This window comes from Aulonocara stuartgranti (assembly GCF_965226115.1).
Source record: "Aulonocara stuartgranti genome assembly, chromosome: 18".
In the NCBI taxonomy this organism is placed as follows: domain Eukaryota; kingdom Metazoa; phylum Chordata; class Actinopteri; order Cichliformes; family Cichlidae; genus Aulonocara; species Aulonocara stuartgranti.
In genome coordinates, this window is record NC_138954.1 from 19,920,090 (window position 1) to 19,947,136 (window position 27,047).

Genomic DNA, 27,047 nt, shown 5'->3' on the forward strand with positions numbered 1-27,047 from the left:
ACTAGAAATATTATGCAGAAATAAAAAAACAGACTTTCTATTGCACTAAATATTTTGTTAGTTGATTTTTTTTCTCCTTCAGTTAATGAAGGTTACACTAAAGGGACAAAAGTGTTAGGCCACACCTCTTAATCTTTTAGGTTTGGTGTTTTCAGTAAAGTTGTTACAGGTATATAAGATCAAGCACCTAGCCATGCAGTCTGCCTTGAAAGCGTTTGTGAAAGAGTGGGTTGTTCTGAAAAGCTCACTGGATTCGAACATGGTACTTCAATAAGACACCACTGCTGCAAAAAGTCAATTCATAAAATGAATTCCCATCTAGATATTCCACGATCAGCTGTAAGTGTTATTATCGCAAAGTTGAACAACAGCAACCCGAGGAGCGTAGATTGTAGAAATCACCAACTCTCTGCTGACTGAATAACTCTAGATTTCAAACCTCCTCCAGGAGTAACATTAGCACTAAAACTGTGCTCCGGGATCTTCATGGTATAATGTTTATAAACGATTAAAAAAACTCACGAAGAAGTGCACGAGTAGTCCAAGGTATAAATGTAGCTGCCAAATGACAAATTTTATTATTAGAAATCTTTGCATTCTTACGACAAAAAATCTAATATTTGTTTGGCGCCTGTAGCCAGTGATGTCAGCACTGCTGTGTCTGTGATGCGGAAGGGAAGGTGTTCACATTACAGGCAGTCGTTTTCAAATGATGAGCACATTATGGGTATTGTTAAAGCCCAACAACAACGATCTATAGTCATTCGGCATTTGAAATATATATATTTTTTTTAATGTGTTTAGTGCACCAGTTGGCAATAAAGTGCAAGTCCATATTGCATGGTGGCAATATTCAGGAAGAGATCACTGAAGCTGACATTTGTGGATTGCACATTTTTGAATTTGTTTTTTCCCCTGTTTATTTTTTCAACTGTGAAGATCACAAGAGCTGCAACTGATATAATCTCTTTGTCATATCTCTTTTCTGCAGCTGAACGGACTAACGAGATCATCGTTGGAACAGACCAGCTCATGGAGATCTAGTTTTCACCTCATTAACCAATCCAAGTGCAGCAAAACACGGCCCTAATTCCCCCAGCGGATAGGCCAATCAGAAGCCTAGACTTTGACCTCAATTGGCTTTTTTGTACACAGTGTCCAAATAAACTCACGTCAGCTTGAACCTGTGGATCCGTGTTTTTATTTTATTTTATTTCTTTTACTGTTTTTAAGAAATCCTCTTTTTCTTTCATTTTACAGACTTTTTCTGTGGCAGTACCGAGTCAATCTTAGCAATCATGTCACCACATTAGTTATTATCAGATCACTACTGTCTCTTAATAGCAGCAGTCAATTACTCAATTTAGCCTGTTCCAGAGGGAGGAGCGCGCACTCATGCACGTTCGAATGTTCACGGGTGTTTACACATGCACACTGTGCAGCTGTGAAGACCAGAGAAGGGAAAGAAAAGGCAGTGGGAGGGAGACCACAATGGCGTGGGGGTTGAGTTTATTTGTACACAAAAATGGTGTATGTGTAGGCCCCGGACCACCCAACTCGATCCTGTATCAGTTAACACCGACACCCCGCCCTCACACGCACACGCGTTCACGAACGCAGCAAAGGAGGAAGCCGACTTGCACCCGATGCTTTTCTTTCTTCTCCTCTTTCCATTACTGCTCCTTTTGCTGTCACGAGATTTATTGCATTCCATCACTCGACTTTTTTCTTAAATTACAGGTTTGAGGGTTCCTTAGTCACAAAGGAAGAAGATGAGGACAGGGATGTCTGCAGGGATGCTTTTTTGTGTACATGTGCGTGCGCGTGATTTACTGTCCCCCGTTTCTTATTGTGTCTGTGGCCTTGCATGAGACATTTAGACTGTCTCTTGTGGCCTGATTATGTGATGTTCCCGTGTGTGTAGGAGAGAGATTATCGTGGTCCGGGTTTTTTTTCCCTTCCCCTCTCTGGTGTCCTTTAGATAGCCTTGTTTGTCTATATCAGCTATACAGTCATGTGTTTCAAATACTCACTAAAAATGACAGTTACTTCTCTGACTTTGTATGTAAACTCTTGTAAAGTACAATTTACTGCCATAACAGTTTAACTATGCGAGATATGGACTATCAAAACTATAGATTTCATTCATTATTTGAGTTTCTTAAAGCAGTAATAGTTGACACAAAGTTTTACCCTTAAAGGGTTGTTTCTCTGATTAATAAACTCAGTCGGTGGTTTGTGTAATGTGTCGAAAATAACCTTGATCGTTTAGGAAAGAGAGCAGGAGCTACTCACAGCTTGATCTTGGAAAACTAAATCATGGATCTTAAATTTGTAGAAAGACATTTTCTTTTTTGTAAGCTTAATTAGCAGCGACTTACTTGTCCTAATTAGCTTGAGAAGGATTGTAATTTCTCTCCATAGCAGTTTGTTTCAGGATTTGTAGAAAACCGGGCGGTCATCTTTAAATAGAAGTTTAGAATATGCATGTAAATGTAAAATGACACTATCATGAGTTCAGATTTAATCTGGGGGGTGTGATACAAATAAGAGTTACACTTTATTTATAAGTGTGTGCGTCAGGCTGAAAAAACGAGCTTTTTCAGACACTTATGTGGCTGTTGAGGATGCACCACAGAAATGTCTTCTCACTGTATTTACTGAAAGTACACAGACTAAATTACTTTGCAGCTTCTTGCTTTTTCTGCCTCATTTTATCTTTATTCCAATTTCTGTGTGAAACTTTTGCTAAAAGTTTTACTAATCATTTTTATGCTTATTTAAACGTTAAATCTACCTTTCATTCTCAATGTGAAATTGTCTCATTTTTGATGAAGTATTGCAATCACAGCAGTCACGACAAGCCAGTGGTTTCTGCAAAGGGCTCTTACTTTGGAACTTTTCCTCATATTGAGGGTGACTAAATGTGGTGTTGAAAGACTGCATTTACTAGCTTAAAAATATAAAAACAACAGTTAAGATTCACTTTATCTGTGTTCTTTGTCTTGGCCGTGTTTACGCTTTTGGTAAATTTCCACTCTGACCTCTCTCCTCGACCACATGATGAGATCTGGCGGCCGGGTGTGTTTGGGTAAAGGTTTGTATATTTACGCAAATACCTCGGAGCCCCCTCAGTAAAGCACCACCATGGCTGAACCCGTCTTCCAGCGCATACAGTAGATTTGTTTGCTTGTGCGTGTGTGTGACCATTATTAATCTTCTGTTACAGCAACTAATAACCCTGTGAACGACTGCAAATGCACATGTGCGCACGTGCATCCAAAGGTTTGCAAGCTATGAAGACCTGATCGTGTGTTTTATCATAAAACCAGTCATCTGTGATACAGAACCATTTCATAGATGATTACCGGTATTGGTTGTCCACAAGATTTGTCTTAACGGTTGTGAAATTTAGACAAACTTTTAATTTTTTCCGCGTGACTCTGTGGTGAGTGTTTACACCTGGTTGTTGAGTGTGAAGTGTGTATTGTTTTGTGATGGTGTGCTTGAATTTTAAAGACAAAAGTTGACAGAGGTCTGGAGTTCAGCAGACTGGTTCTCATCAGAGGTTTTTTATTTTCCTTTTGTTAAGAGTCTGGGAAGTGGCTCAGTGTTGGTTGGGGAAGATTCAAATGGTTGTCAACATTTAATGCTTTTTGTCAAGATAAATGCATTATATGACACCTCTGGGCATGTTAGACTGATGCTATCTGATTTGTATAATAAAAGACAGCTGGTTAGCAGATTTGTAGTTTAAAAGGGGAAGTTTATGTAAATCTGAAAAAGTGGGGTCTCATTTACCCTCCAGGGACTGTGAACTTTTATAACGCCACACCCTGGCCACCGCCTGAATAAAACTGAAATAAATCAATCATCTTTGTGTTACACAAAGTCATGAAAAAATATATATAATACTTTTCCAGAAATTAGTGTTCCAGAGACTCTTGATAGTCTGTAAATGACTGATTTGCTTTTGTTGGAGCGATACTGTCTACTGAAGATGCTGTGGGGAAAACTATCCAAAGTAAAGTCTGGATCATCCAGAGTAAAGCTGATAGATTTGGTAAAGAAGTAGTTCACTTTTCTAAATTTTAACTTGTGAGTTAAGACGAGTCCTAAGAATCACTGTGTTAGAAGCAGAAAGGAAAGTACTCGAAGTTTGTTGGGAGTTTGTTCGTTTTTTAAAAAAAATTAGAACAAATAGATCAGATTCAGAGTGGCTCAGTGATGGGTCAGTCATCATGAACTCAAGTTTTAATGGAGAAGTGTGAAATAAAGAGGAGTACAAGATGGGTGGGTCAGATGGACAGTGGAGGCAAATGTGTGGTGCACGGACAAACAGATGCACAGAGAGGTGGGGTGGAGTCTGTGCTCTGGGTGGTGGTGGGGGTGTCTGAGACGATGGGTGGCTTCGTGGCTTGAGGGCTGATTGTGGGTGAGTAAGAGACAGACACACACACAGAGAGAGCAAGCAGGCCACCCAAGTGGCAGTCAGTCAGAAACCTGCGTGTGTTTGCTGCTGACCCCTACACATTAGCACAACACTTCCTCAATTTGTCTTCTGTGTTCTCTGGCCACAAATGAATTTCCTCCCTCCCTCTTTTTTTTTTCCACACACTATACCTTTTAAGATGCTACCGCCACACCAAAAACACACACACAGACACACACACCAGCATTTGAATACATATGCACACAAACACCCCTTTTACAAGTATTACATACAACAGTTGCTTATGCTGCTCGGCCAACAAAGAGTGTGTGTGGCGACACAGATTCAGTGTGTGGGGTAACAACCCCTGTGACATTCCTCGGACACACCTACACTAAGCCAGATATCGCTGTCTGTCACATTGTAACCCCCCAACCTCCCGCACACACCCTTGCCCTCTCCAGCAAATTAACGAAACTTTGATTAGGCGCTCGGCTGGGATCACATCTTTCTCAGCAACATCAAAGGAAGAAGTCTTCAGATACTCCGTTCTTTCTGGTCTCATTCCGCTGTGTGTTTAGCTGGAACAGCCCAAAGTTTGTTTCTCAGACGTTCAGTGATATTTTTCATTTGATTCTGTCCAGCTTTAAGCAAAAGCTGCTTGTTATTGGCTTTAAAATTGTGAGAAAGTCTTCAGTGACGTCTGAAATGCAAGACATCAGCAATTTCAGCCTCAGTTTTCTACTGAAGGGAAAAAAATGTGTCTCATATGAAGAAGAGCTCGATGTTTCACAATCTTTAAGGTGGAGCTTTTCTGATGAGCTTCAACACTTTTAAATCAAGCTAGTGTGGCACTATTTTTTTTGGAAAAGCTATACCATTTCAGCTATGCTTGCTCTCACTGCCATACATATGCATGTTCGCACTTTCTTGTAAAGGCTACAGGTCTAAGTTTCCATTGCCACCTGGTTGCTGCATCTGACAATACCTCTGTTACAACCGCACGAACAAAGACTTAAAGAAAAGTGTGTTTCACTGTCTCTCTCTGGGTTTTGTGTGTTTTCCCCCCAGAAAGGCAACCATTCATTTTGATGACAAAGGGGTATAGGAGTGCATTATCATAATTAATCTTGTGTGAGACTGTGGGTGGCAGCTTTGACTCTGCTCTGAGACTGACAGAGATGCTCAATAAAGAAAGTGTCTCTCAGCACCCGGGCAAATTTTGAGCCTTTTCACTGATATCTGGGAAGTAAAAGTTTGTGTGTGTCATCAAGCTGGAAAAACTTACAGGATCTTCCCACCAATGTGACTTTGTGAACTTTACACGAATCGTGTGCAAATTAGTTTATAACTGAAACAATACAAACATTTTCAGAATTTTAAAACTGATCCGGTGTTTTTGTTTATCTTTCTAAAATATTTGCTTTGGTCATCTGTCAACATAATCTGTGCATTTAAATGGGGCTTGACTTTAAACGTGCTTGTGGCTGTTCTGTTTTATTTATTTTTTCAGAGATTTTTTTTGTTTGTTTGTTTCTTCTTGTTATGTCTGAGTCTTTTTCTCTTTTAGGTCTGGATGGGATGCTCTGATGATTAATGTTTCAGTATACTGAAATATTAAGACACATGACAAAATATTGAAAGATATCAAAATTGTGTAATGAAGGGGTAGAAAATTATTATGATCTTATCGCCCTAATCGCTGACTAGTCTTCTGAAGTTTTGATTGTTTGTTAATTTATTTTATTTTTTATGTGTAAGATACTTTAGTGCCTTTAGGGTAATACTGGGAAAGTGTGTAAAATTTGGTTAAATTATATTACTTTCTCTAATTGGCATGTTAACTATTAACTGGACATAAAAGGACATAATAATAATATGATATGCAGCTCGACACAGAGACACACACAACTTTAGAAGAGGATAAGAGAAGGACAGCCACTTCTGCTTTGACCTCCTGCATTGGTGCATTTTAATGGAAGGATTTTTATTTTAAAGGTCTTCTTTTTCAAAAGTGAATCCAGAAACTTTCTGAGGGTTTCCCACAACCCTCAGAAAGCACTGCAGTTCAGCACTTTTCTGAGCAACATGACTCCCTGCTCCTTTCTTGAAGTATTATATATAAACCGTTTTTTTTGTAATAGCTCATTTTGCTGGCTATATGGGTTTAAGTGTGTCTTCCACGTGAAGACCCTCTTTGCTTTTATTTATTCTTTATGAGAGAAAAGGCGGCATGAGCCTTTGAGAAAATAAACAGCGTGGGCCTGAACACCCAGTGTCTCTGCTGTTGTGAGACGGCTGAGTGCCAGAGTGGTTCCGTAGCGCTGCCTATAGCACATACAGAACCCCGGACGGACAGCCAGCCATGCATGGATGAACGGCTCGATGGATGGAGTCTCTGGGGAGAGATGAAATGGAGGAATGGAGATAGGGGGAGGTGGAGGGGGGAGAGCAGGACTGGGGAGACTGAATGCGAGATGAAGGGGGAAAAAAATCTGATTCTGATAAGTGGAGATAAAGGCAGGGAAGACAGACCAGGGGAGATGATAAAGAAAGAGGAAGTTGGGAGAGGCACCATGTGGGACAAAGGACATGGAAAGGTGAAAGAAGGAGAGAGGGCTTGGGTGGTTTGTGTTTAGAAGCCAGGGAGGTGTGATGGCAGATATCTGCACAGCGCATGGTCATCTCAGATGGTTTATTTATCCAAGGCCTCCAGACCAGGCCTCGGACCTCCGTGAGTTTGTTAGGCTTGAAGGGGCCCCCTACCACACAACCCAATTCCTCACATTCCACATGAGCTCCCATTTCCAGCTGCCTGTTTCCCTCTACCACTCAGCCTGGCCCAACCCAGTCCAGGCAAGCCGTGCCCAGTTCCACGAAGGGGAAAAACAGGCCTTCGAGTGCCACTCCTGGACATGAGCAGGTTATAGGAGCAGATGGACGCCTGTGACTGAAGATCAAGATGAAGAAGTGTTTACAATATGCAGCTATGTTGGTGAACATCTGCAGAGTGGCAGGGGTGGTTAATGAGAACCGAAGACAGTACCCTGAGAGTCTACATTTCACCTCCACAGATAGGATGACACACTGAGTGATGGTGAATTTGTGCTGTTTTACTCTAAAAGATGATGAAGATGATGACAATGGTTTTTCTAAGCAGTTTGACAGATTTTTCAAATTCATGAAACCTTTAGTAATATTTACTGTCCTTATCTGAGTTACTCAACAATTAACCAGTGGCGTTGGTCAAAAATAATAGCACATAGTTACTCAATATAAAACCACTTTTTTTTGGTGCAATATTTCATATTAATTGGCTTATGCTATTCACTGGCTGCTGTTTAAAGATGCTAATGAAAAAGAATGATAATAATATAAACATGCTTTGTTTACTCAGCATGTTCTATGTGATTTGTCACGTTATGTTTTGTTCTTACTGCAATTATCAGTGATTTTATGACACTATCCTATTAACTACTTACAACAGCGTTGTCAAACATGAGGCCCAGGAGTCAGAACTGGCCTGGCAGACTTCCAGCCAGGACTCTGGACAGCTTTGGAAAATGTAAAGGAGGACATTCATTTAGGATTTTTAAAAGCATTTTTACAGCTTTGGCTACAGATAAATATCCACCCCATGGCCATTCATACTACACCTAATTAAATACATATTAAATAATCAATGAAATAATAGAAATGTTCCTGTTTTTTCCCCCCATCTACTACAAAAATTTCATTTTTATACAGTGGCTACACAGTATTTTTTTTTAAGAAAAAGAAAGGGCATTTTATAATTACAGGACATTCTGGGCAATGAGCTACCCGAAATATTTATTTCTTACAATTTAAGCTCGAAGAGTCGTGCTGACAGATTTCTTTCATTTACTACAGCAGCATTTCTTTATCATATAGATTACGAGACGTACTTCTTTTTCTTGCATGGGATTAAATATTCTGCACACTGACAGAAACATAAGATCGAAGTCAGCTTGTAGGTGGCCCACAGTGTAAAATGAGTTTGACATCGCTCATTTAAAATATGTGTTTCTGTTTTTAATAATTCATATCAGTGATGTTAATAAGCCCTTTTTATGCAATGCAATAAAAATATTTATACAAACATATTCAGTGCTGTTTGTAAAACTATCTTACTGAGTTGTATTAAACTTGATAGCGACATGGCACGCATGTAAAAGAATAACAGTATTATTTGTACTAGTGTGTGGCTCTGTTCACTTTATTTAAAACTTGGTACAGGAAGTTCTTTCAAAGGCTCTTGTAGTTTACTTATTTTTTAGGCATTCACAACTGTACTAAGTTGCCCTAACTTAGTTATCTTGAGTAAGCTTTACTTAGTTTTTTTTAGTCAACCAGTTTGCATATTTCTTCAAAGTTCTGGCAACTAATTAGACTTTACATTCATACCAAATATTTCAAATGTATTTTATTTTATTACTACACCTAAACATAAAAAGAAATTGAAAAAAATCTGAATAATTTGGAAAATCCATAACTCACCTAATATTGTTTTATCATTCATTATATGTGCACAATTAATAGGTTTTGGTCAACCAGAACCTGTACATCAGACTTTATTGTAGACCGATATCATCCCTGGTACCTCATTCTTGCATCGGTGTCTTCTTTCTTATTCTAACTCCGCAATCTGACTCCTCATATGACTTTTCATTATTAGTAGTAGTAAAAAATGAAAAATTGTGAAATAAAGATCATTTTTCAGTCCCCGTGTTATGCTCTTCATGGTGTGCAAGAGCCCCTTTAATGGAATATCACTATAAGCCTGCCCATGTCTCTCTGTCTCTTATTCTTGTCTAGATATAATGCAAACGGTGAAAACTGACATAACAACTTAGCAGCAAAGTGATAAACCAAATGAGCTCATAGCACCATCACAGACATGTTCAAACAGCTTAACTTTAGCTTCAGATAGTTTTACAGTCACCCAACGGGCCTCAAATTAGTAACAGCCACCTGACAAATGTTCTGCACAGCAGCACAGGTCAGTGTTTAGGTGGAGAATGACTTTGTAATCCAGTAAAGTGTTTGTACTTCACCCCCATACAGTCATGAGTGGGGCCAGTGGAGGCTTACATTAGCAAACCACCAAGACACCCTTTACTTACTTTATGAGAGAGAAAACAATCTTTCTTTCTTTGTTTCTTTCAGACATTATTCTTAGGTGAGCTGCTTTCTGAACTCATGAAACCATGCATGGCGAGACATGGAAACTCTCCAAAAGTCTCTCCAGAGAGATAAGGCTTTCACAGAGAAACCAGGCGGCACCAAGGCGTTAATGAAAGAGATGCACGTGTCTAATAATTCCCCCGTCTTTTAAAAGGCTTGCCTTACAGGACTGAGGGGTGATATTTTCTAGGATGTGAGAAACCCCACCAACCTACTTTTAGAAGCTTTTGGCCGTAAGAGGTGAGATTACAGCTGTTTAGTGCTAAGAACCTACAGGATCACACGCTTCTTTCCACAGCTGCCTGAAACAAACTGCACTCACAGCAAAGGCTGGGGAAGCTAGAAATGTCTAACAAATGTGGAGGCTCCAAAACATAAGATGCCCTGGAGTGATATGAAAAGTGTTGAAAGATCTCTAATTCCCCCCATACAAAAGAAGAATCACATGTTTACAATCCTTTATAAAAACACGTTTCTTCTCCTTCTCCCCCCCTTCTTCCTTTCACTGATTGGCTGGTGTTGATGAAACAGAAAATCTGAAAATTGTGTGTGCGTGCATGCCTGTCGCTGTTATATCAATAGATGGCATGTGCGATTGCCTCTACAAACTGGAGGCCAGGCCACTGGGAATAATGCTCACTAAGCAAGTGAGTGGGGCAGGGAGCGAGCTGTGTGCGTAAATGTGTGCGCGCACGCACGCACGCGCGGGTGTGTGTGTTTGCATGCGCGGCCGTGCGCAGTTTATTGAAAGAGTTCCTCTCTCCCTTCCCCTCCTCCCCACCGTCCTCCTCCCCCTCCCTCCAGCCCAGGCAGCAGCAGCCTGGGTGGTCCCCCTCTCTCTCCACTTTGGTGAGCTGTTGCTTAGCAGCTAATAATAGGCGATGTTTGCAAAGTAATTTGCCTCTTCCTTGGCCAATGGGAGCCGGAGCACTTTTCCATCAAACCTTCCTTTTCAGGATTTGCCGAGAGGCGAACTTCTCCAAATGTTACCGCCACGGGATCGGAGTTAGACTTGACACGGACGGCTCAGACATAAGCTACTACTACTACTACTACTAGAGCTACTACTCCTCTCTGAGACGTCGGTTCACACACCATCGGGACGAATGAAGACGGAAGGATCTATACGGACTCCGGCGCATAATGTTGGGATGGAGTTTAGAGACTTGTTTGGCTCAAAGGAAGACTAGAAAACGTTCTTCTAGTTTGTTGCCGGTGCTGCTGGATGCGCTCTACTTCTATGTTGGATTATTGTCGCTTTTTCTGAACTCGCACCGATTCTGTGTCGCTTCGCTCTGCGTGCCGTTCACGCTCTTTGGACTATGGCCTCGGATCGCGGGGTCCCAGGGGCCGGCGTCTTTGGAGATTTACCCCCGAGTTACACACGCTCCCAGCCGCCTGCGAACCCAGACCTACTCCGGAGACCCAGCTACTGCCACGCTGCTTTCGCACTCAAACAGATCTCAAAGGTGATACACTGGTCGCAGTCTAGAGTGGATTTTTCTGTGAATACAGCTTTCATCCAGTCGGCAGATGTGAATGAAAGGTTTCCCCTAAAAAAGGCAGCTTATTTATTTAGGAGTTAGGTTATCTAATCGGGATTTGAGGGGCGCATGTGGGAATGCGGTGTAGACTTTAAGCAGCAGCTATCAAACCGGAGTCCGGGGACCACCAGTGCTCCCCTGAGGGGAGACGACTGCGAAATCGGGATCGGTTTGATTTGACTATTTAATACTGAAGGGAAACATTGCGTGACATTTTGGGAGCGGAATAAAGCGATAACAAATGAACGAGTCTTCTTTTTTAGCTGTATGTTAACTCTGCTGTTTATTTGAACTGACATCGGCTTCTCATTGATTTCTGCTGTTAAAAGCCACCGTGAGGAGAGCGAGAGAGAGAAAGAAAGATAAGGGCTTGTTCCCATACCCTATCCCAGGCGTGTTGTGCGTGTTTTTTTTTTTTGACTGTGTGCAGCCAGCGGAGAGCGCACTGGCCCGGGGTCTGTTTGGAAATGTGGTGGGTCCTGTAAAGGAATTCACTGATTGAGTTTGATCTGACAAAGCATCTTTGGACCGCCCGGATGCTTGGACGTGTTTCAGCACTGCTGCGAGAAACCACAACACTACAGCAATGTCTCCTAGCGCAGCAGTGACATTTGTGGCAATTCACAGCAAATGAGAGATTAGACAGATGGGTGTAAAATTATTCATAAAATGTGAAGTAGAACCAAATTAAAGCAAAAGATATCCATTAATATTTTTCTGTTGGGCTACAGTTATATAAATAGCTTGAACTGCATAGTAAATGTGTTAATGGCTCTTTTTCAGTAGAACAAACTCACAGTTTTAACTTTCAGCTTTTTTTAAAGTCACGCATTTTGCTTTGGAATGAAATTGTCACCTCTTATTTTTCGTATTTATGGGAGCTCCTCTAGGCTGTAAGGTAAAACACTGGAAATCTCTCTCCTTAAATAAGGATGTCATTAAGTACAAAATAGTCCCAACACAGTGTCATTTAAATCGTATTATTGGGATAGGACTACAGATAATGTCTAGCCTGAGATTTAACACATAAGACCTGCATCAGAGCTCTTTGGCACCACGACTTGTCTCCATTTTATGAAAAGCATGATATAAATAACAAACATATGTTGTCTCTGAATACAGATGCATGTCTCTTCAAATGTTTAGAATTTACTTGCACAACCTTGTTTGAAAAGATATGCAACTAACCTTTTTGAGACAGTAAGCATGATTATGTGTAGTATAATAGTAATAATAATAATAATGATAATGTTCTTTTCTCATCCTCTTCCTGCTTCCAATCCAGGGGAAGGCAGTAGGTCAGAAAGCTCCTCTTTGGATCCGGGCGAGGTTCCAGGCCTTCCTATTCTCTCTGGGCTGCTACATCCAGAGGCACTGTGGGAAGGTCCTCTTTATTGGACTCTTAGTTTTCGGGGCTCTGTCTGTGGGACTCCGAGTCGCAGCCATCGAAACCAACATTGAACAGCTATGGGTGGAAGGTGAGTGTGTGATATTTCCTGTTTGACAGTGCATGCGTTGCCCTAGGGAGCTTGTTTTGGGTCGTAATCATGCGAAGCAGTTAAATGTTAAAATGTCTTAAACACTTAACTGTATGCTGTCTGGCGCTGGCACTGAGTCTACAGTAAAGCTATCATTCGGTATGCTTCCTCACTACGTTGTAGCTGGTTGGTGGACTTTTTTTTTTCTTTTTGCTTTTGTTGGATCGTGACAGCTGATAAAGTGACATGAAACTAAGAGAGTGATTGAGATAGAGCAAATGGTGCAGACATCCCCTGGTTTGTACACAATTCTCAGTTGTTTTCCACTGAGTGTAGCTGGAGTTCTGATGATGAGATGTGTTGGCAGGAAGATACAGGTTAGTGTCATCTCAGTGCCGTGGGAGGGCACTAGGTGTTCAGTGAGCGACACAATGGCTTGTCTTGTTGAAATCCTGATGACAGAACTGAGGATTTGTGGGACTTAGTTAAGTATTTTTTTTTAATCTTTTTAGGGGCTTTTATTAAAGTTCGAATTACAGCACACATTTCTAATCGCATTAGCAGCATATAAGGAAAACAGTCCTACTTACTACACACCAGTATTAACAGCCTTGGATACAGCAGATTCATGCCACTCTCTCCTGTGCATTGTATATGTTTTTATCAGCAGTTTTTCACGTTTTTTGACTTCTTTATCTTCTACGTCTTTTCATCATGAGAGCAAACACATCCCTGACATTTCTGCCGTGTTTTTTTGGATATCTTACAATTTCCTCTTCTCTTGATAGCGCTCCCATTCCTTACCTCTGAACTTTTTAAGTTAAGGTTATCTGTACATTTCCAGCGGCAGAGGCAGCTTTATTTGGTTTTTCACACTGACCAAATTCCTTTTAAACCCTCAGGCTTCAGTGCCGGGGCTGATCCCTGCAGCAGATGGACTGTGTGAATGGTTAGCCATCTTTGAGGGCTCTGACCCCTCCCCCCCCCCTTAGCTCCCTGTGTGGTCCCTAACTATTCTTGGATTCCATTCAACAAGAGGCAAGCAGGCAGGCAGGCAAGCAAGCAGGCACCACCTCCCTCCCTTACCCTCCTCCCTCCCTTCTCTCCTCCTCACAAGAAGAAAAAAAATATAAGTGAATGCAGCTGAAGTTTACCCACCTGTTTTGCACGCTCTAAAAGCGCCACAGCAGTTGGTGAATATAAACAGACTCTATAGGGTTTTTTAAGCCCACCATGTCACTGGAGGACAGGAACAGGCGGCTCCCACAGGACCTGTGTGGAGGTGTTGGTGGAATCACACGCCGCCGGTTGTTGGAAGGCTGTGCGCTTCACTTGCGCAGGAATTTAAATAAGGTTCTCTATCAAGCACAATAAAACAAAAAAGAAACAAAAAGAAAAATCTTTAAAAATGTAGGCACTGAAATTGTTTGCTTTGAAGGAAACGCCTCCATCTGCCACAATAAGAAGGAGAGCTGCCACTGTCCCTTTTCTTTGGTTTCACTGTGGTTAGTGTAAAGCTTCGGGATTACCTCTTGAGCTAATTGGCCAAGCCATCTTTTAAAGGACATGTTTAGATGTTTGTGTGCAAGTTGTTTTGCTGTGGGATTGAGAGAGTTGAACTGGGGGGGTGCTCAAAAGGAATGCTGTGCCTTTAAGAGGCCGTGGCCATCTTTCTAAAGTTTCTGCCTGCCTTGTTTCCACCAATAGCCCATTGACAAAGCTGCTAGGGCCTCAATGGAGAGTAAAGTGGTTCGGTAACAAGGAGAGGTTAGTTCTCCCTCTGTCTCTCACTCTTTCTCTTTTACACACACACGCACGCACGCACACGCAGAAAAAGACACATGCACCAATACACATAAGCCAGGGCACAAAAAAAAATATGCCTTCTAGTAAGACATCAGATTTCAGACTGATGGAACGAAATTATGAACATATATTTTACATTAGTTCCTAAGTTTTATTTGCTGTGTTTTCTAATCTAAACATGTAAATAATTTGGCTTTACATCAAAAGCAACTTTAAGAAGCGGCATAAATGAAAGTTTTCCCACTTGCACCCTAATTTGTTCAGATGAAACTAGCTGTGAATTGACACCTTATGTGTTAACACTCCAAGCTGAATGTGAATGTGTGTGTGTGTGTATCTGAATGTGTTAGGAGCATATGCTTCCCATCATATATTCATACTAGGAGCTGCCCCCTGCAGTTTTCACACACATACACAAACACGCACACTTGTCATCTTTGTCACTTCTGGTGCGTGCAGCTTGCCTGGCCGCCTGTCTTCCCGCCTCAGGTTCCTGACTGCGTTCCCGTCTGTCTGCCCGGGCTTTGTGTGCGCCTGTTTATATTTCTACCTGTCTGTCTGCCTGCTCTGTGAAGTCAGGCCACCAGGGCTTTTTTTTTTTATTTTTTTAATTGCTTCCTCCCTCCAACAGGACCAAAATACCGTGAAGCACAGCAGTGCAGTCTGTGTCTAGAAAGTGTAGACAGAGAGAAAGAGACAGAATTTGTGCCTACACTTCACAATCAATCAAGCATTCTTTACGTCTTTATTCATATCGTTTACTTCAACCTGAGGACTCTTGTGCATTTCCAGAGCGGATGAGCTACTTATAAGTCGAAGGCTTCATCGTACCTTCAGCTCTCACACCTGTGTAGTGGAGAATAAAAGCTGGAGTATCAGGGTGTTTTGTCTGACAAGGGGATTACGAACTATTTCTGGCTAACTGCCTCTGCTCTAAAGGATCTGAGACAGACATCGCCCATCAAATTACCTTACACCCATGCACATCTTTTTTTCCTTCTTCCTTCTTAAACTGCAGTGCTGGCCCGAGGGATGGCACTTGTTGCCAATTTTCAAAGTGCCTGGATTAAATTGAGTTAAATTGTGTTTCAAAAAATCATTCATGTTATCTAGTTAGAATTAGATAAAGTATACACTGTGGTTCTGCTTATCTAGCTTGGGCCACATGTGAGAATTTGAAAGTTAAGGTATGACCTGACCTCCTATTGTTCACAAGGAGAAAAGAAAAAGATCATAAAAAGAGGCGCAGGAAGAGGACGAGGATAAGAGGAGACAATGGTGTGGGGGGGCAGGAACAGGGTGGAAGGTTTATTGCAAGCTCACACTTTTTTTCCTTTTTTTTTGCTGCTGTTTTTACCTGTCTCATTTGAACAAACATCAAGTGCGAAACGGTCTCGTGGACGTCTTTCTCCATAAAGCCCCGTTTGTTTTATGAGAGAAGTTACTTTCTTAAGCTTTTTTTTGTTTTGTTTTTTTCACTAAAATGTGTAAAACTTAAGGATGCCTTTGCGCAGCCTTTGGATAATTGTTTTCAGGCGCGTATCAAGCCGCAGCCGAAAAGCTGTGTATGGGAAAGAGGGTAAAGAAAATGCCTTCATGTAACAGTGGTGCTGTTTACTCTGACTTTAACTAAACTCATCTTTCTTGGCAGTTGTTTGGGTGAGGCATGACAGACATGTACACAGACTCAAGCTGTCCAAATATGAGCGCAGCGAGACAAGGACTATCCGGGTAGCAGTTGCCCCATAAAAAGTCTTATGCAGGAGAGAGGGAGGTGAAGACCATACAGTGTATACAGAATAACAGGGAATCAGACAAGATATGAAGAGACCGAGGTGTGGACTGATTTAAAGAGAGGAGAGCAAAAAAGTTTGCACAAATGCACACGTGGGCGTTTCACCGTTTGGAGCGGTTTCTCTAAACAAACCTCAGAGTGGCACAGCAGGTAAATGCTATAATTCATTGGAGTGCACACAGCGCCCCAGTTCAGACAGAGAAAGGGAGCTCTATGAGGTATTATTGAAGGTGAATAGTGCGCGGTGGTGCCCCAACTAGATAAATAAACTCCCAGCGTTCAGGGCCTGGGACCTCACTGGTAGAGAGAACAAACAAGACAGAGTCAACCTGGGTCACTTCTAAATGTTTATTTCACCCCCTCTCCCTCCATCCCTCAATCCAAGACTACCTCATTCCATCTCCGTTCTCAGCATCCCCAAAACACACACACACGCTCTTCAACAGAGAGCCCAAGACCACCCCCCAACAAATAAACACACACTGAGCAGCTACAGATACATCTGCATATGACAGACACATGGCTCTTGCTTCTACTGAGACAGGAAGCACAAAAGAGCGTGCTCTACCTTCCCTTTTTTAAAGTCTTGTTTGTTTGGGGTTTTTCTTTTTTCTTCTTCTCTTTTTTGCCTTTGGTTGTAAAACAAAAGCTCTTCATATATTTATTGGGTAATGAGTATCACCGGTTTACAGTGATAGCATAAAACAGGTCTTTGGGCTGAAAAAAGGGCACTGGACTGTCAGGCTCTTTGCTACATTGAATGCGATATCCTTAGAAAGGTCGCAATGCAACCGAAAATGGGATAATAAAAACTCAATCAGTATAGTGTGGCACCCTTTATCTCTTCGCTGAAGAGCAACCTTTGTCTCTGGCTGTGGGGTGGGTGCAGGGGGGAATAAAGCGACACCAGTCACCTTAGAGTTTGCACCATTTGCCTCTGTCTTTACACCGTGGAAGTATAAAAAGTGAAGTGAGAGGGGCTGGAGAGAGAGAGGGGGACTGAACATTTTCTTGGTACTTGGGAGGGAAAAAAGAAATGCTTCTGGGGCTCAATAAATTCATTTCTCATCTGAATGAGACCAGCAACGTGGAAAAATTTTGCTTTTCAGGCGGGGATGAATGTATGTTTCAACCACACATTAAGCAGCATTAGCGGTCAGTGGAGTGTCTAATGTGACTATTTTTCACAGTGGCCAACACTGCCCATGATTAGCATAATTAGCAGAGGCAAGCCTATACATATGGAAATAGAAAGTGCCTAAATGCCAGCCCTCGTGGAAATTTATGTGTGGTGGCTAACACCACTGGCACATCTGAATAGAAAGTAAGTGAAACTGATTTTTCATGTTGTTTTTGCTGTTTTATGCAGTTTTTAAGGTGTGATTTGGAGACAGCTTTTTATTTATGTATTTATTTATTTTTTATTTTAATACCAGGGAAAAGTTACAGGACAAACAGAGACCACATTTGTTTTTTTGTGTGTGCGGGTAGTTTAGCTCATTTCCTGAGTGAATGGTGTTTTTGACAGCTGCTAAACAGATACACTGTATTTCTATAGGTAAGATAGCAAAGTGCCAGCTTCTCTTTCTTGCCCCTTGCCTCACCCCCCCCCCCCCCCCCCTTACATCCCGACTCTGGCATTGTTTTACAGGCTGGGAAAGTTTTGGTCCATTTGCTTTTGTTGAGGGGAGAAAAAAAAACGTTCCCTCTTTATTTTATTCTGCTGTTTGTTGGGAAACATCTGAAAGAAATTGAAGGGTTGAATGACAAAAGGGTCTGCATTCAGTCTGGAGCTGTACTGACGGATTCTATAGAGGAACAGCCCATCTGCTGGGGTGCAGCCTGCTTTAGGCAGCGCCCTGGCTAGGGGAAGCCATAGGGCAGGACTGGGCTGAAGAATCCAAAGTGGAGATTCTGGTGGGTCCAAAAGAAGGGGGCCTATTTGGGTGCCAAGATGAAGGAATGAATGTCTCATTTAGCTCCATTGCTGAAAATCAAAAGGAAGTAAAGCAGCTCTTTTGTGAATAAAACAGTGGAGAAGGAAGTAAATCATAGGGAAAAGACAGCAGGCGAGGGATAACTTAATCTATTTTTCATATTGTTGCTACGCTGTGATAAAGTAGCGTAGCAACCTTCCCTGAACTATATTTTATCAAAGGAAGTTTTGTGTAGAAATCGGCTGCATATTTCTTCTCATCTTGTCATGCTGTGTAAATCAGGAAAAACGTCAAATGCACTACATAGCAAGTAATAGCATACATGTCACCTTCAGCCCTCTTCTTCTTGAGTCTTCCTCCATAGCAGCGTGGGGCCTTTCAGGGGCCCCCTAATCCAGCTAATCTACCACACTAAACTTTGAAGGCGGCCTGGTCTGACCTAGAATGGCCTGGAACTGGGACTAGGTACCCATAACCACAATAGAATAGAATAGAAACAGGCCTTTAAAGGTGGTCTTGGATCATTCTAGAAGCCAGATGTTTTATTGAGTTAGGAGATGCTGTCTGTTTGGCTTGTAAGGATGGAAGGGTCAGGTGGGTAGGAAATGACTGAGGTTGGTGGAGACCGAGTCCTGTTTCACCTCAGTACACACACACACACACACACACACACACGCACACACACACACACACACCGGCACATGAAAACACGCTTTCTTAAAAACATTATTTTTTTTTTTAATTTTTTGTACACCCACAGCCATGAAACCATGTCAGGGCTTGTTATGACATTTTCCCCTCGCTTTTCACTTTCCCAATGTCGTAACTGTTGTGAAAGTGCTTTTAGTGGTGAAGCTAGTAAATGAATTCACATGTTGCACCCATCAGAGTCGAATTGTTTGCTAAAATTTGTAAGATGGTGGTCGAGTATCGCGAAAGCATCTCGACAAACCGATGGGATGTGATTTAGAGCTGCGATCATTTGTGTTCACCCATCTCCAAGCCCCCCATTTTTATTTTTTATTTTTATTTTTTTCAATTTTGATCATGTTGCCAAACAAGGACTAATATTTCATGTTTCAGAATCGCTCGTGTAATAAACTTCCCAGCCACTGGGCTGTTAAAACCCAGCTTTACACCCTCAAAGGTGCTTTCTTCCCAGGGTGGGAAGAAAGTTTCTGGGAACTGTCTCTTTAAGGCTGTGAGGAGCGAAGCCTGGGTGAAGGGAGAGGGTAGAGGGGGGGAAACTGAAAAAGAGTGAGAAAGGGAAAAACAGCCTCAGAAAGAGAGAGAGAAAAGGGGGACGAGGAACAGGGAAAGAAAGGTAGAGACGGAGAGGCTTCTTATGAAGAGAGTGGTGAACTTGAGCAGAGCTGAGTGCTGGGGAAGCTTAGAAGTCGGGTGGTTGGGGCCGGACCGGGGGTTGAGGAGAGAAGGCGAGAAAGAGAGGGAGAGAGAAACGAGAGAGGACTGGCTGCCTGGGTGGTCCAGATGGGAGGAACGAGACACAAATAGCTATAATTTACTTCAGGAGGCCTGTAATTACAGAGCCAGAGTCTCTTCGAGCCACCCAGTTCCTGTTGGGATCAAAACCCCACGCTGCAGAGGTTAACATACGAAATGTCAAAAAAGGTTTAACAGATGTCAAAGAGGTCCTCAAACGGAAAGTGTTCAGTTTTTTAGTGGTTTTTTTTTCCTTTTTGATTGGAAATTAGTGGGGCAAGAAAACCCAAGCGGGGCCACGAAGATTAAAATGTTTTACACTAAATCTCGTATTTACACTTCATGACAGTATGAAAATGACTTAATAAAAGTTAAATCTCATTTTCTAATATTTCCAAAATTCCAGGCAGAATTATTTCTTTCACATATGTCCTGCTGTGGTTTATAAATACATTAGCTTTAAAAAAAAGAAAAAAAAGAAAAGTTTTTGTGCAAAGAACATCAAACAAGAGCGTGTCCCATTTTGAAGTGTTTTCTTTGTGAGATGCACTAAGCCCGACACCAGTCACTGCAAATAAACAAGGTGACCCGATAGTGTCGAGGCCCTGCGAATGTAATTAAGCCTTGAAAGCGAAGCCTAGAAATATTGGACTGTGTCACAGAGGACCGCAGTTCTAACCTGATCTCACACTTTTGCGGCGTAGGCTGAATAGTTTGTTTTTTCTTTTCTCCCCATCAATTATGGGAGCCTGTTCCAGCCAGGGGGAGGTCCAGAAAGCGTGAGGGAAAAGAGAGAGCGGGAGAGTGTGAGAGAGAGAAAGAGATGGAGAGAGAGGTAGATGGGAGAGTGTTAAAAGGATAAAAGAAATAGATGCTCGGAGCTGCGAAGTGCAGTGCAGTAAAATTGGGTGAACGACTGACAAAAATTAGAATCAAGAAGGTGGTAGCCCTAGTTTCTAAACTCCCACCACTTCCCTCTTTTCTCCCCTCCCTTCTGTCTCTCTGGGGTTGTCGTGTAGTGGGACAGCAAGAGGGGCAGACGGGCCCTCTGTGATCCAGCGCGGCATGTTTCATGTCCACTTGGCACTGGCACAGATCCCCCCGGCTGGCAAACTCTTTTCAGGGCAACCTCCTGTAATTAGGGGGCTGGGGTCTATTGCACAGCACAACATAGCTCGCTCTCTCTCTTGCTCCCTCGCTCTCTCTCTCGCTCTACATTTTTTTTCATCCACTTTCTAACTTTTCTCTTCATCACCGTCTCTGACAGCCATATTTCTTTCCTCTACGAATATATTCACCGTTCTTTATCCATTTGCACTTTTATGTCTTTCAATGCCATATCACAAGAACACCGCTGAGGAAGCGTTGCAGAGAAATACAGAGTCTGAGATGAACACATTTTCCAATAAACAACCTTTAAAGGTTGAAAACTGTGCATAAACATCAGGAATAAAAGATGAAGTGCCCATCATAATTATTTTTTACGAGTTCAGATTGTCCCGGTCTGTATCTGCTGCTAGAGCGTTTTGGGGGCATCAGAAGGCTGGTTTCACTAACTAACAGGGCACATCTGTTTCGCAGAAGGAGCCAATGAGAAGCTGTATTACTCATTTCTCTTGGCCAGACACTGGCTTGTGTGAAGTGCCTTCAAAACCAACACTGGCGAAGGCCAAGGGCGTTGGTCAATATATGTGTGTGTTCTTGTGTAAGTGTGTGTGTGTGTATGTGCATATGTACGCACAAAACCTACTCTGTATTAGGATACAAATGTGTGAGTGTCTTTGCGTGTGCATTAAAGAAAATCTATCTATCTGTCTATCTAATCACTTTTCATTTCTACTTTTTTAGCTGGCAGTCGTGTGAGCACAGAGCTTCGCTACACAAGGGAAAAGCAGGGAGAGGAGTCTGTATTTACCTCACAGATGCTTATCCAGACCCCCAAAGAAGAGGGCACAAACATTCTCACCCAGGAAGCTTTGCTGGTTCACATGGAAGCCGCGCTGTCCGCCAGCAAAGTGCAGGTGTCATTGTTTGGAAAGTAAGTGGACATGCTCTGTGAAGATCTGCTTCGCGCACCCATGTGTTTTTTAATAAAACTTTTAATCTAAAACCTTTATTTCTCTTAGATCATGGGATCTTAATAAAATATGCTATAAATCTGGAGTCCCCATTATAGAGAACGTCATGATCGAAAGGGTAAGTCGATGAAGAAATATCTGTTTTGTTTTGTTTGGGTTTTTTGTGTGTCTATGTTTATTTATCACTGATTTGTGATGTTTACTTCTTTCTTTTCTATTTCCTGATCCCAGATGATTGACAAGCTGTTCCCCTGTATGATAATCACCCCATTGGACTGCTTTTGGGAAGGGGCCAAGCTACAGGGAGGCTCTGCCTATTTACCGTAAGTCTTGGAATATTTGCCATAACTTTTTTTTTTTTTTGGGTGCACTTTTAAGCACTTCATTGACAGCTTGGCTGTTTCTATGCACTGCTTCCATCTGATCTGAGTAGAGCTTTTGGAGGGGTCCGTCACTTTTAGCACATGATGGATGGAGACATACAGTTGGGCTTTCAGTAGTCTATCAGTGGGTGCTGTGACTGACAGTGCTGGTCAGTAATAGAGTTCTTTTAGGGCCCAGAGAAGGACTGAAAGGGGGTGTACTGACAGAGAAATTCAAAGAGAGAAGGTTAGAGAGAGATGCAGCGGGCAAGCAAGCGAGGCAGGGATGGAGAGAGAGTAGATGGCTGTAACAGCAACTGGGTGGTGGGTTGGTAGAACGGAGGGCGGGGAGGCGGCGGTGGCGGTGGCGGCGGTGGTGGTGGTGGCAGGGGAGCCCTTTGGGTCAGACAATGGTAAGCATTCTTTCAGTTTACGAGTGAGTGTCCATCAGTGCAGGGGCCCCGGAGGAGGGAGGGGGGCTGGCTTTGTCAGCTCACGGCTAACACTCGGCATTCTCATGGTAATGCCCCGGGCTCCTAGCTCCCAAGTTGTCCAACAAATAAAATGGGCAGTATTCAAGCCCCAAGTCCCCCGAGAAGGACAGAGAGAGCCTACAAGACAGTTAACAGTGGAGTCTGGGCGTATTTGGGCATTTGGAGATTCTATTTTTTTTTCTGCAGGGGATAAAGTTCTCTTGAGAAATTGAGTCACTGAAAGGGATCTCTTTTTTTCCTCGTCAGAAGTGATATTTCAATTGTGTGCTTAGTTTAGAAAAGATAGTTTAGATCATAGCAGATGTTTCTTTGCAGAGGAATTATTTGTTTATGTGTGTGTCTTAGCTGACAGCGGTATGTTGCATGACAAGCCAGCACATACAGAAACAAACACAAGTTTCCCATCCTTAGCATCTCCCTGTTGGCTTGTGTGAAAAGCATAGCACCAGAGAAAGAGAAGGGGGCCTTTGATGAATCACACATCTTCCAAACATTCACACAGTGCTCAACATCTGCTGTTATTTATTAAATGTATTTAACTTCTTCATTTATTTGTTGTCGTCGTTGAGCTTACGAGAGCCTGTTGCATTCACTGGCGGGACTGTCCCTTTATTCAGCTTCTGCTCCAACCATTTTTTTAAAAAACAAAACAAAAAAAACCAACTCAAAAACAGAAGAAATAAGAGTATGATAGAGAGCAAGAAAAGGGGAGGGGGGATCGGGAAAGAGAATGAGTGAAGAGTGGGAGAGAAAGAGAGTGAGAGAACTGGGGAGAACAAAAAGCAGCAATCTATGAAAAAACAAAAGGGCCCAGGCCCGGTCCAGTCAAGCAAAAACTAGCTGATAAAGGAGTGTCTTTGCAACCAGCAGCAAAAGGGGGACCCTGGTATGTGGGAATAGGAGAGCAGCTCTCTTCATGAGCCATCGGGGGGAGATTCAGCTTGGAGTTCAGATACTTTGGGATAATTTTATTTCCCTTTGTCTCGCTGAATCACAAACCACAAACATAATTCCTCCAGTTTTTCCAAAATTCTTATTTTCCTTGAGCAAGTGCATTACATTTCCTGATGTAGGCCACATTGCAGAGCAAACCAGCGCAGTACAGATGAAGCTAACAAACAGGTTATTTGTCCATGTACATTTCATCCCTCGCCCGTTTTCCCTTTCCCTGCCTTCCATCCTCCTGGCCTCTCCCTTCCCTCCCTCCTTATCAAGATGTTTGGGAGGCAGAGGTAATTGTTATGACTCAGTGCAGGGCATTGAGGAATGAAAGTGAGCAGGCAGCCACTGTGCCTTTTCCCTGGGCATTGTGGCAGCGTGAAACAGGATAATAAACGCTATTTTATCCTGTATCTGCAGCTAGCCTCCTGTGTAGCCCACCACAACAAAGGAGCGAGAGAGAAACTGAAGTAAAAGTTTTCCTGCCCAGAGTAAACATTAGCGAAGAATTCAAAGCCACGTAGCCGTGTGGGCACATGCTCATAAAAGCTATTTTACGTTGCCTTCCTTCCTTAAGTTCCTACAAATAATGTAAAATCAGTGTGTGTGTGTTTGTTGCCATTATAAAGTGTGTCTTTGCTCTGCAGGGGTATGCAAGATATCCAGTGGATGAATCTAGATCCAGTCAAGCTGATGGAGGAGCTGAGCCAGTTCACCTCACTGGAAGGGTTCAAGGAGATGCTGGACAAAGCCCAGGTGATGCACAGAAAAAATTACATGGATATCTTTACTAAACAAGGCTGCGTGTCATCTATGTTTACACCTCTTATTGTGTACTGAGACATCTCTAACATTGTTTGATTCCTCAGGTGGGACATGCCTACATGAACAGACCATGTCTAGACCCCTTAGACCCTGACTGCCCCCTCAGTGCACCTAACAAGGAGCTAGGAGAGGTAACCTCGCATGAAAGAGTGCAACTTTAGTAATTATTTACAGTGCACACAAAGTAAACCAAAGAGGCGCGCATATTGACATTTCTGCTTTCTTATTCAGAGTCCTGACATTGCTGGCCGTCTCCAGGGTGGTTGCCATGGTTTTAGCCGGAAGTTCATGCACTGGCAAGAGGAGCTCATTTTGGGAGGGCGGGTCAAGAACAGCCAGGATGCTCTGCTGAGGTGTGTGTGTGTTTTTGTGGGTATATTTATACATTGTCTTCCTCTTGTGTGATTAAAGGATCCAATAGCAAGGATGCGACGCGATCACTACCAGCCAAGTAGGCCTCGAGTTCCCCTCTGAATCTATGGAACCCCCTAACAGCAGTGAAGACACATGCTAGGAATGCCTCATATCGAGAGGGATCAGTTTCCTGAATGACCCCGGTCTGGGATCAGCCAATTAAAGATGATTGACAGTCACATAAAGCCCCACCACCCTGCTGCACATTTGTTGTGTGCAGGACCAAAGAAGAAGAAGAAAAACAAGGAGGCGAATAACACTCAAATTCACTTTTATCTAACCCAGGGCTCTTTATAAGACAATCTTCAGAGTTCAACTGGCTATAAAAGCATGGCCAGTACAAATGGAGTGAGAGCACTGGGTCAGAGCCCAGATCAAGCCCCCCTCCACAGACCCAAGAGAGCCTTGAATGAAAGAGGATTCCAGGCCCATCTGCAAGAGCCACACTTATTCTTGGATGTGATTTATGATCATCTCTTTCACATTTTGAGCGGCACTGCTGCTTACTTTGCTGGTGCCAAGAAAACCTGAGGACATCTGGGACTGCAGCCTAGAGATGAGCAGACAGACTAGATAACACCTGCTTTTAGTTGTTTACACTGGCAGATGGGCAAGCAGGCAGGCGGACAAATCTTAGAAGAGACGGCACCTGCTTTCAGATACAAGGAACATCTAAACACTCAGACTTAATGGTTACATTATGGTTTTTTTAAGAGTTGCTCATCATTCCTGATGTGTACTAAACTTTGTTTGCATGTTTTGCAGTGCGGAGGCTCTCCAGACCATGTTCCTGCTGATGAGTCCTAAGCAGCTATATGAGCACTTTAAGGACGACTACGAAATCCACGACATTAACTGGAATGAGGAGAAAGCCACCGCCATCCTTGAGTCCTGGCAGAGAAAGTTTGTCGAGGTATGAACTCGCGCACAGATTTCACGCTCCTTTAAACGCGCCATGCTTCAAGGACAGCAGGGCAGAAATAAAGATATTTTGTTGTCACTGAGATCATGTAGGAGGAGGGGGAGAAAAATTAGAGCTCATTTCCTTGTCCTCATGCCATCTTCACTGACACACACACATAAACACACACACAAGCGCACTGAGACTTTAATCTGCAGTGTCTGAATTCCATCAGTCTTCAGCTCCCTTGTAAACTGAATCGCAGGGCAGACCAGAGCACCGGGTTAGTGTGTGTTTGTGTGTGTGGTAGGCCAATCGTCTCCCTCTCTGTCAGGACCCTAGTTATAGGAACAAGCTGTTGCTGTGATAGCTGACACCCACCACGGCGAGGCTAAGCACAGCGGGAGGGAGGGGCATTTGGGGAGGGGAGGAGGGGTAACAAAACTCAAATGTAAACAGAGACATGAGGCCCCCCCAGCCCGACATATTAAAGTACAAGCGCAGATCTGTACGAGATAGCAAATGATGGTCGAACGCTTACAGGTAAATGGCTTTCAGGCGCTTTGGTTCCTTCATGGGCATGAAGTACCAGGAGACGCCTTCTGAGCCATGCGATCCCATCCTTTTTCACCTTTGACCTCACAACCTCTGGCATCTGTGCTCATTACTCCTCAGTTGTCATACTTATGCACGCACACACACATGCTAGCACATGTAAAAACACACTCGGGCCGTCTTACTCGCTTTCACAGCCATGCACATTTCAAACAGAAATTTTAGGGGGTCCTGAGATATAGGGCTGTAGTAGTTTAGGGGGATTTTGAACCATGTGTGTAACAAGGTCCATATTCCTTCAGTTGCTCTTCCACAGTGCTTAGTTATAAATTGGGTAGTATGTTTTTTTTTTATTCTTCAGCAGAACGCTTTAACAGTTGATTGATGTTTCCCCATCAGGTGGTTCACCAGAGTATTCCAGCAAACTCCAGTCAGTCCATCCACGCTTTCTCCACCACAACCCTCAATGACATCATGAAATCCTTCTCTGATGTCAGCGTCATCAGGGTGGCTGGAGGATACCTGCTCATGGTGATTATAGTCACTGACGTTTGCCCATTATTAATGGATAATAAGTATCTTGTATCATTTCACTGTCTTTAATAATAATACATTTTCTCCTCTCCAGCTGGCCTATGCCTGTGTGACCATGCTGAGATGGGACTGCGCCAAATCCCAGGGGGCTGTTGGGTTGGCTGGGGTGCTGTTGGTGGCTCTGTCAGTGGCAGCTGGACTGGGTCTCTGCTCCCTGCTTGGCCTCTCCTTCAACGCCGCTACGACACAGGTACAACATAAAGGGAGCGGCGTACATCATTCAGTTCATAAGCACATTTAAATTT

The 27,047-nt window shown here is 42.8% G+C and overlaps 2 protein-coding genes across 2 annotated transcripts in view; both read left to right on the forward strand.

The window, feature by feature from the left end:
* eif2b3 (eukaryotic translation initiation factor 2B, subunit 3 gamma) overlaps positions 1-1,183 on the forward strand; it is a 35,330-nt gene extending 34,147 nt beyond the window's left edge. The window contains exon 12 of the mRNA XM_082513741.1: positions 992-1,183. Coding sequence (XP_082369867.1) covers positions 992-1,044 — 53 coding nt within the window. The 3' untranslated portion in view covers positions 1,045-1,183. The remainder of the gene's footprint in view (positions 1-991) is intronic.
* A 9,150-nt stretch (positions 1,184-10,333) lies between these two features.
* Positions 10,334-27,047, forward strand: part of ptch2 (patched 2) — a 28,302-nt gene continuing 11,588 nt past the window's right edge. The window contains exons 1-11 of the mRNA XM_082513145.1: positions 10,334-11,106; positions 12,467-12,659; positions 21,489-21,678; positions 21,767-21,836; positions 21,950-22,041; positions 24,161-24,269; positions 24,383-24,469; positions 24,570-24,691; positions 25,518-25,665; positions 26,608-26,739; positions 26,837-26,992. Coding sequence (XP_082369271.1) covers positions 10,960-11,106; positions 12,467-12,659; positions 21,489-21,678; positions 21,767-21,836; positions 21,950-22,041; positions 24,161-24,269; positions 24,383-24,469; positions 24,570-24,691; positions 25,518-25,665; positions 26,608-26,739; positions 26,837-26,992 — 1,446 coding nt within the window. The 5' untranslated portion in view covers positions 10,334-10,959. The remainder of the gene's footprint in view (positions 11,107-12,466; positions 12,660-21,488; positions 21,679-21,766; positions 21,837-21,949; positions 22,042-24,160; positions 24,270-24,382; positions 24,470-24,569; positions 24,692-25,517; positions 25,666-26,607; positions 26,740-26,836; positions 26,993-27,047) is intronic.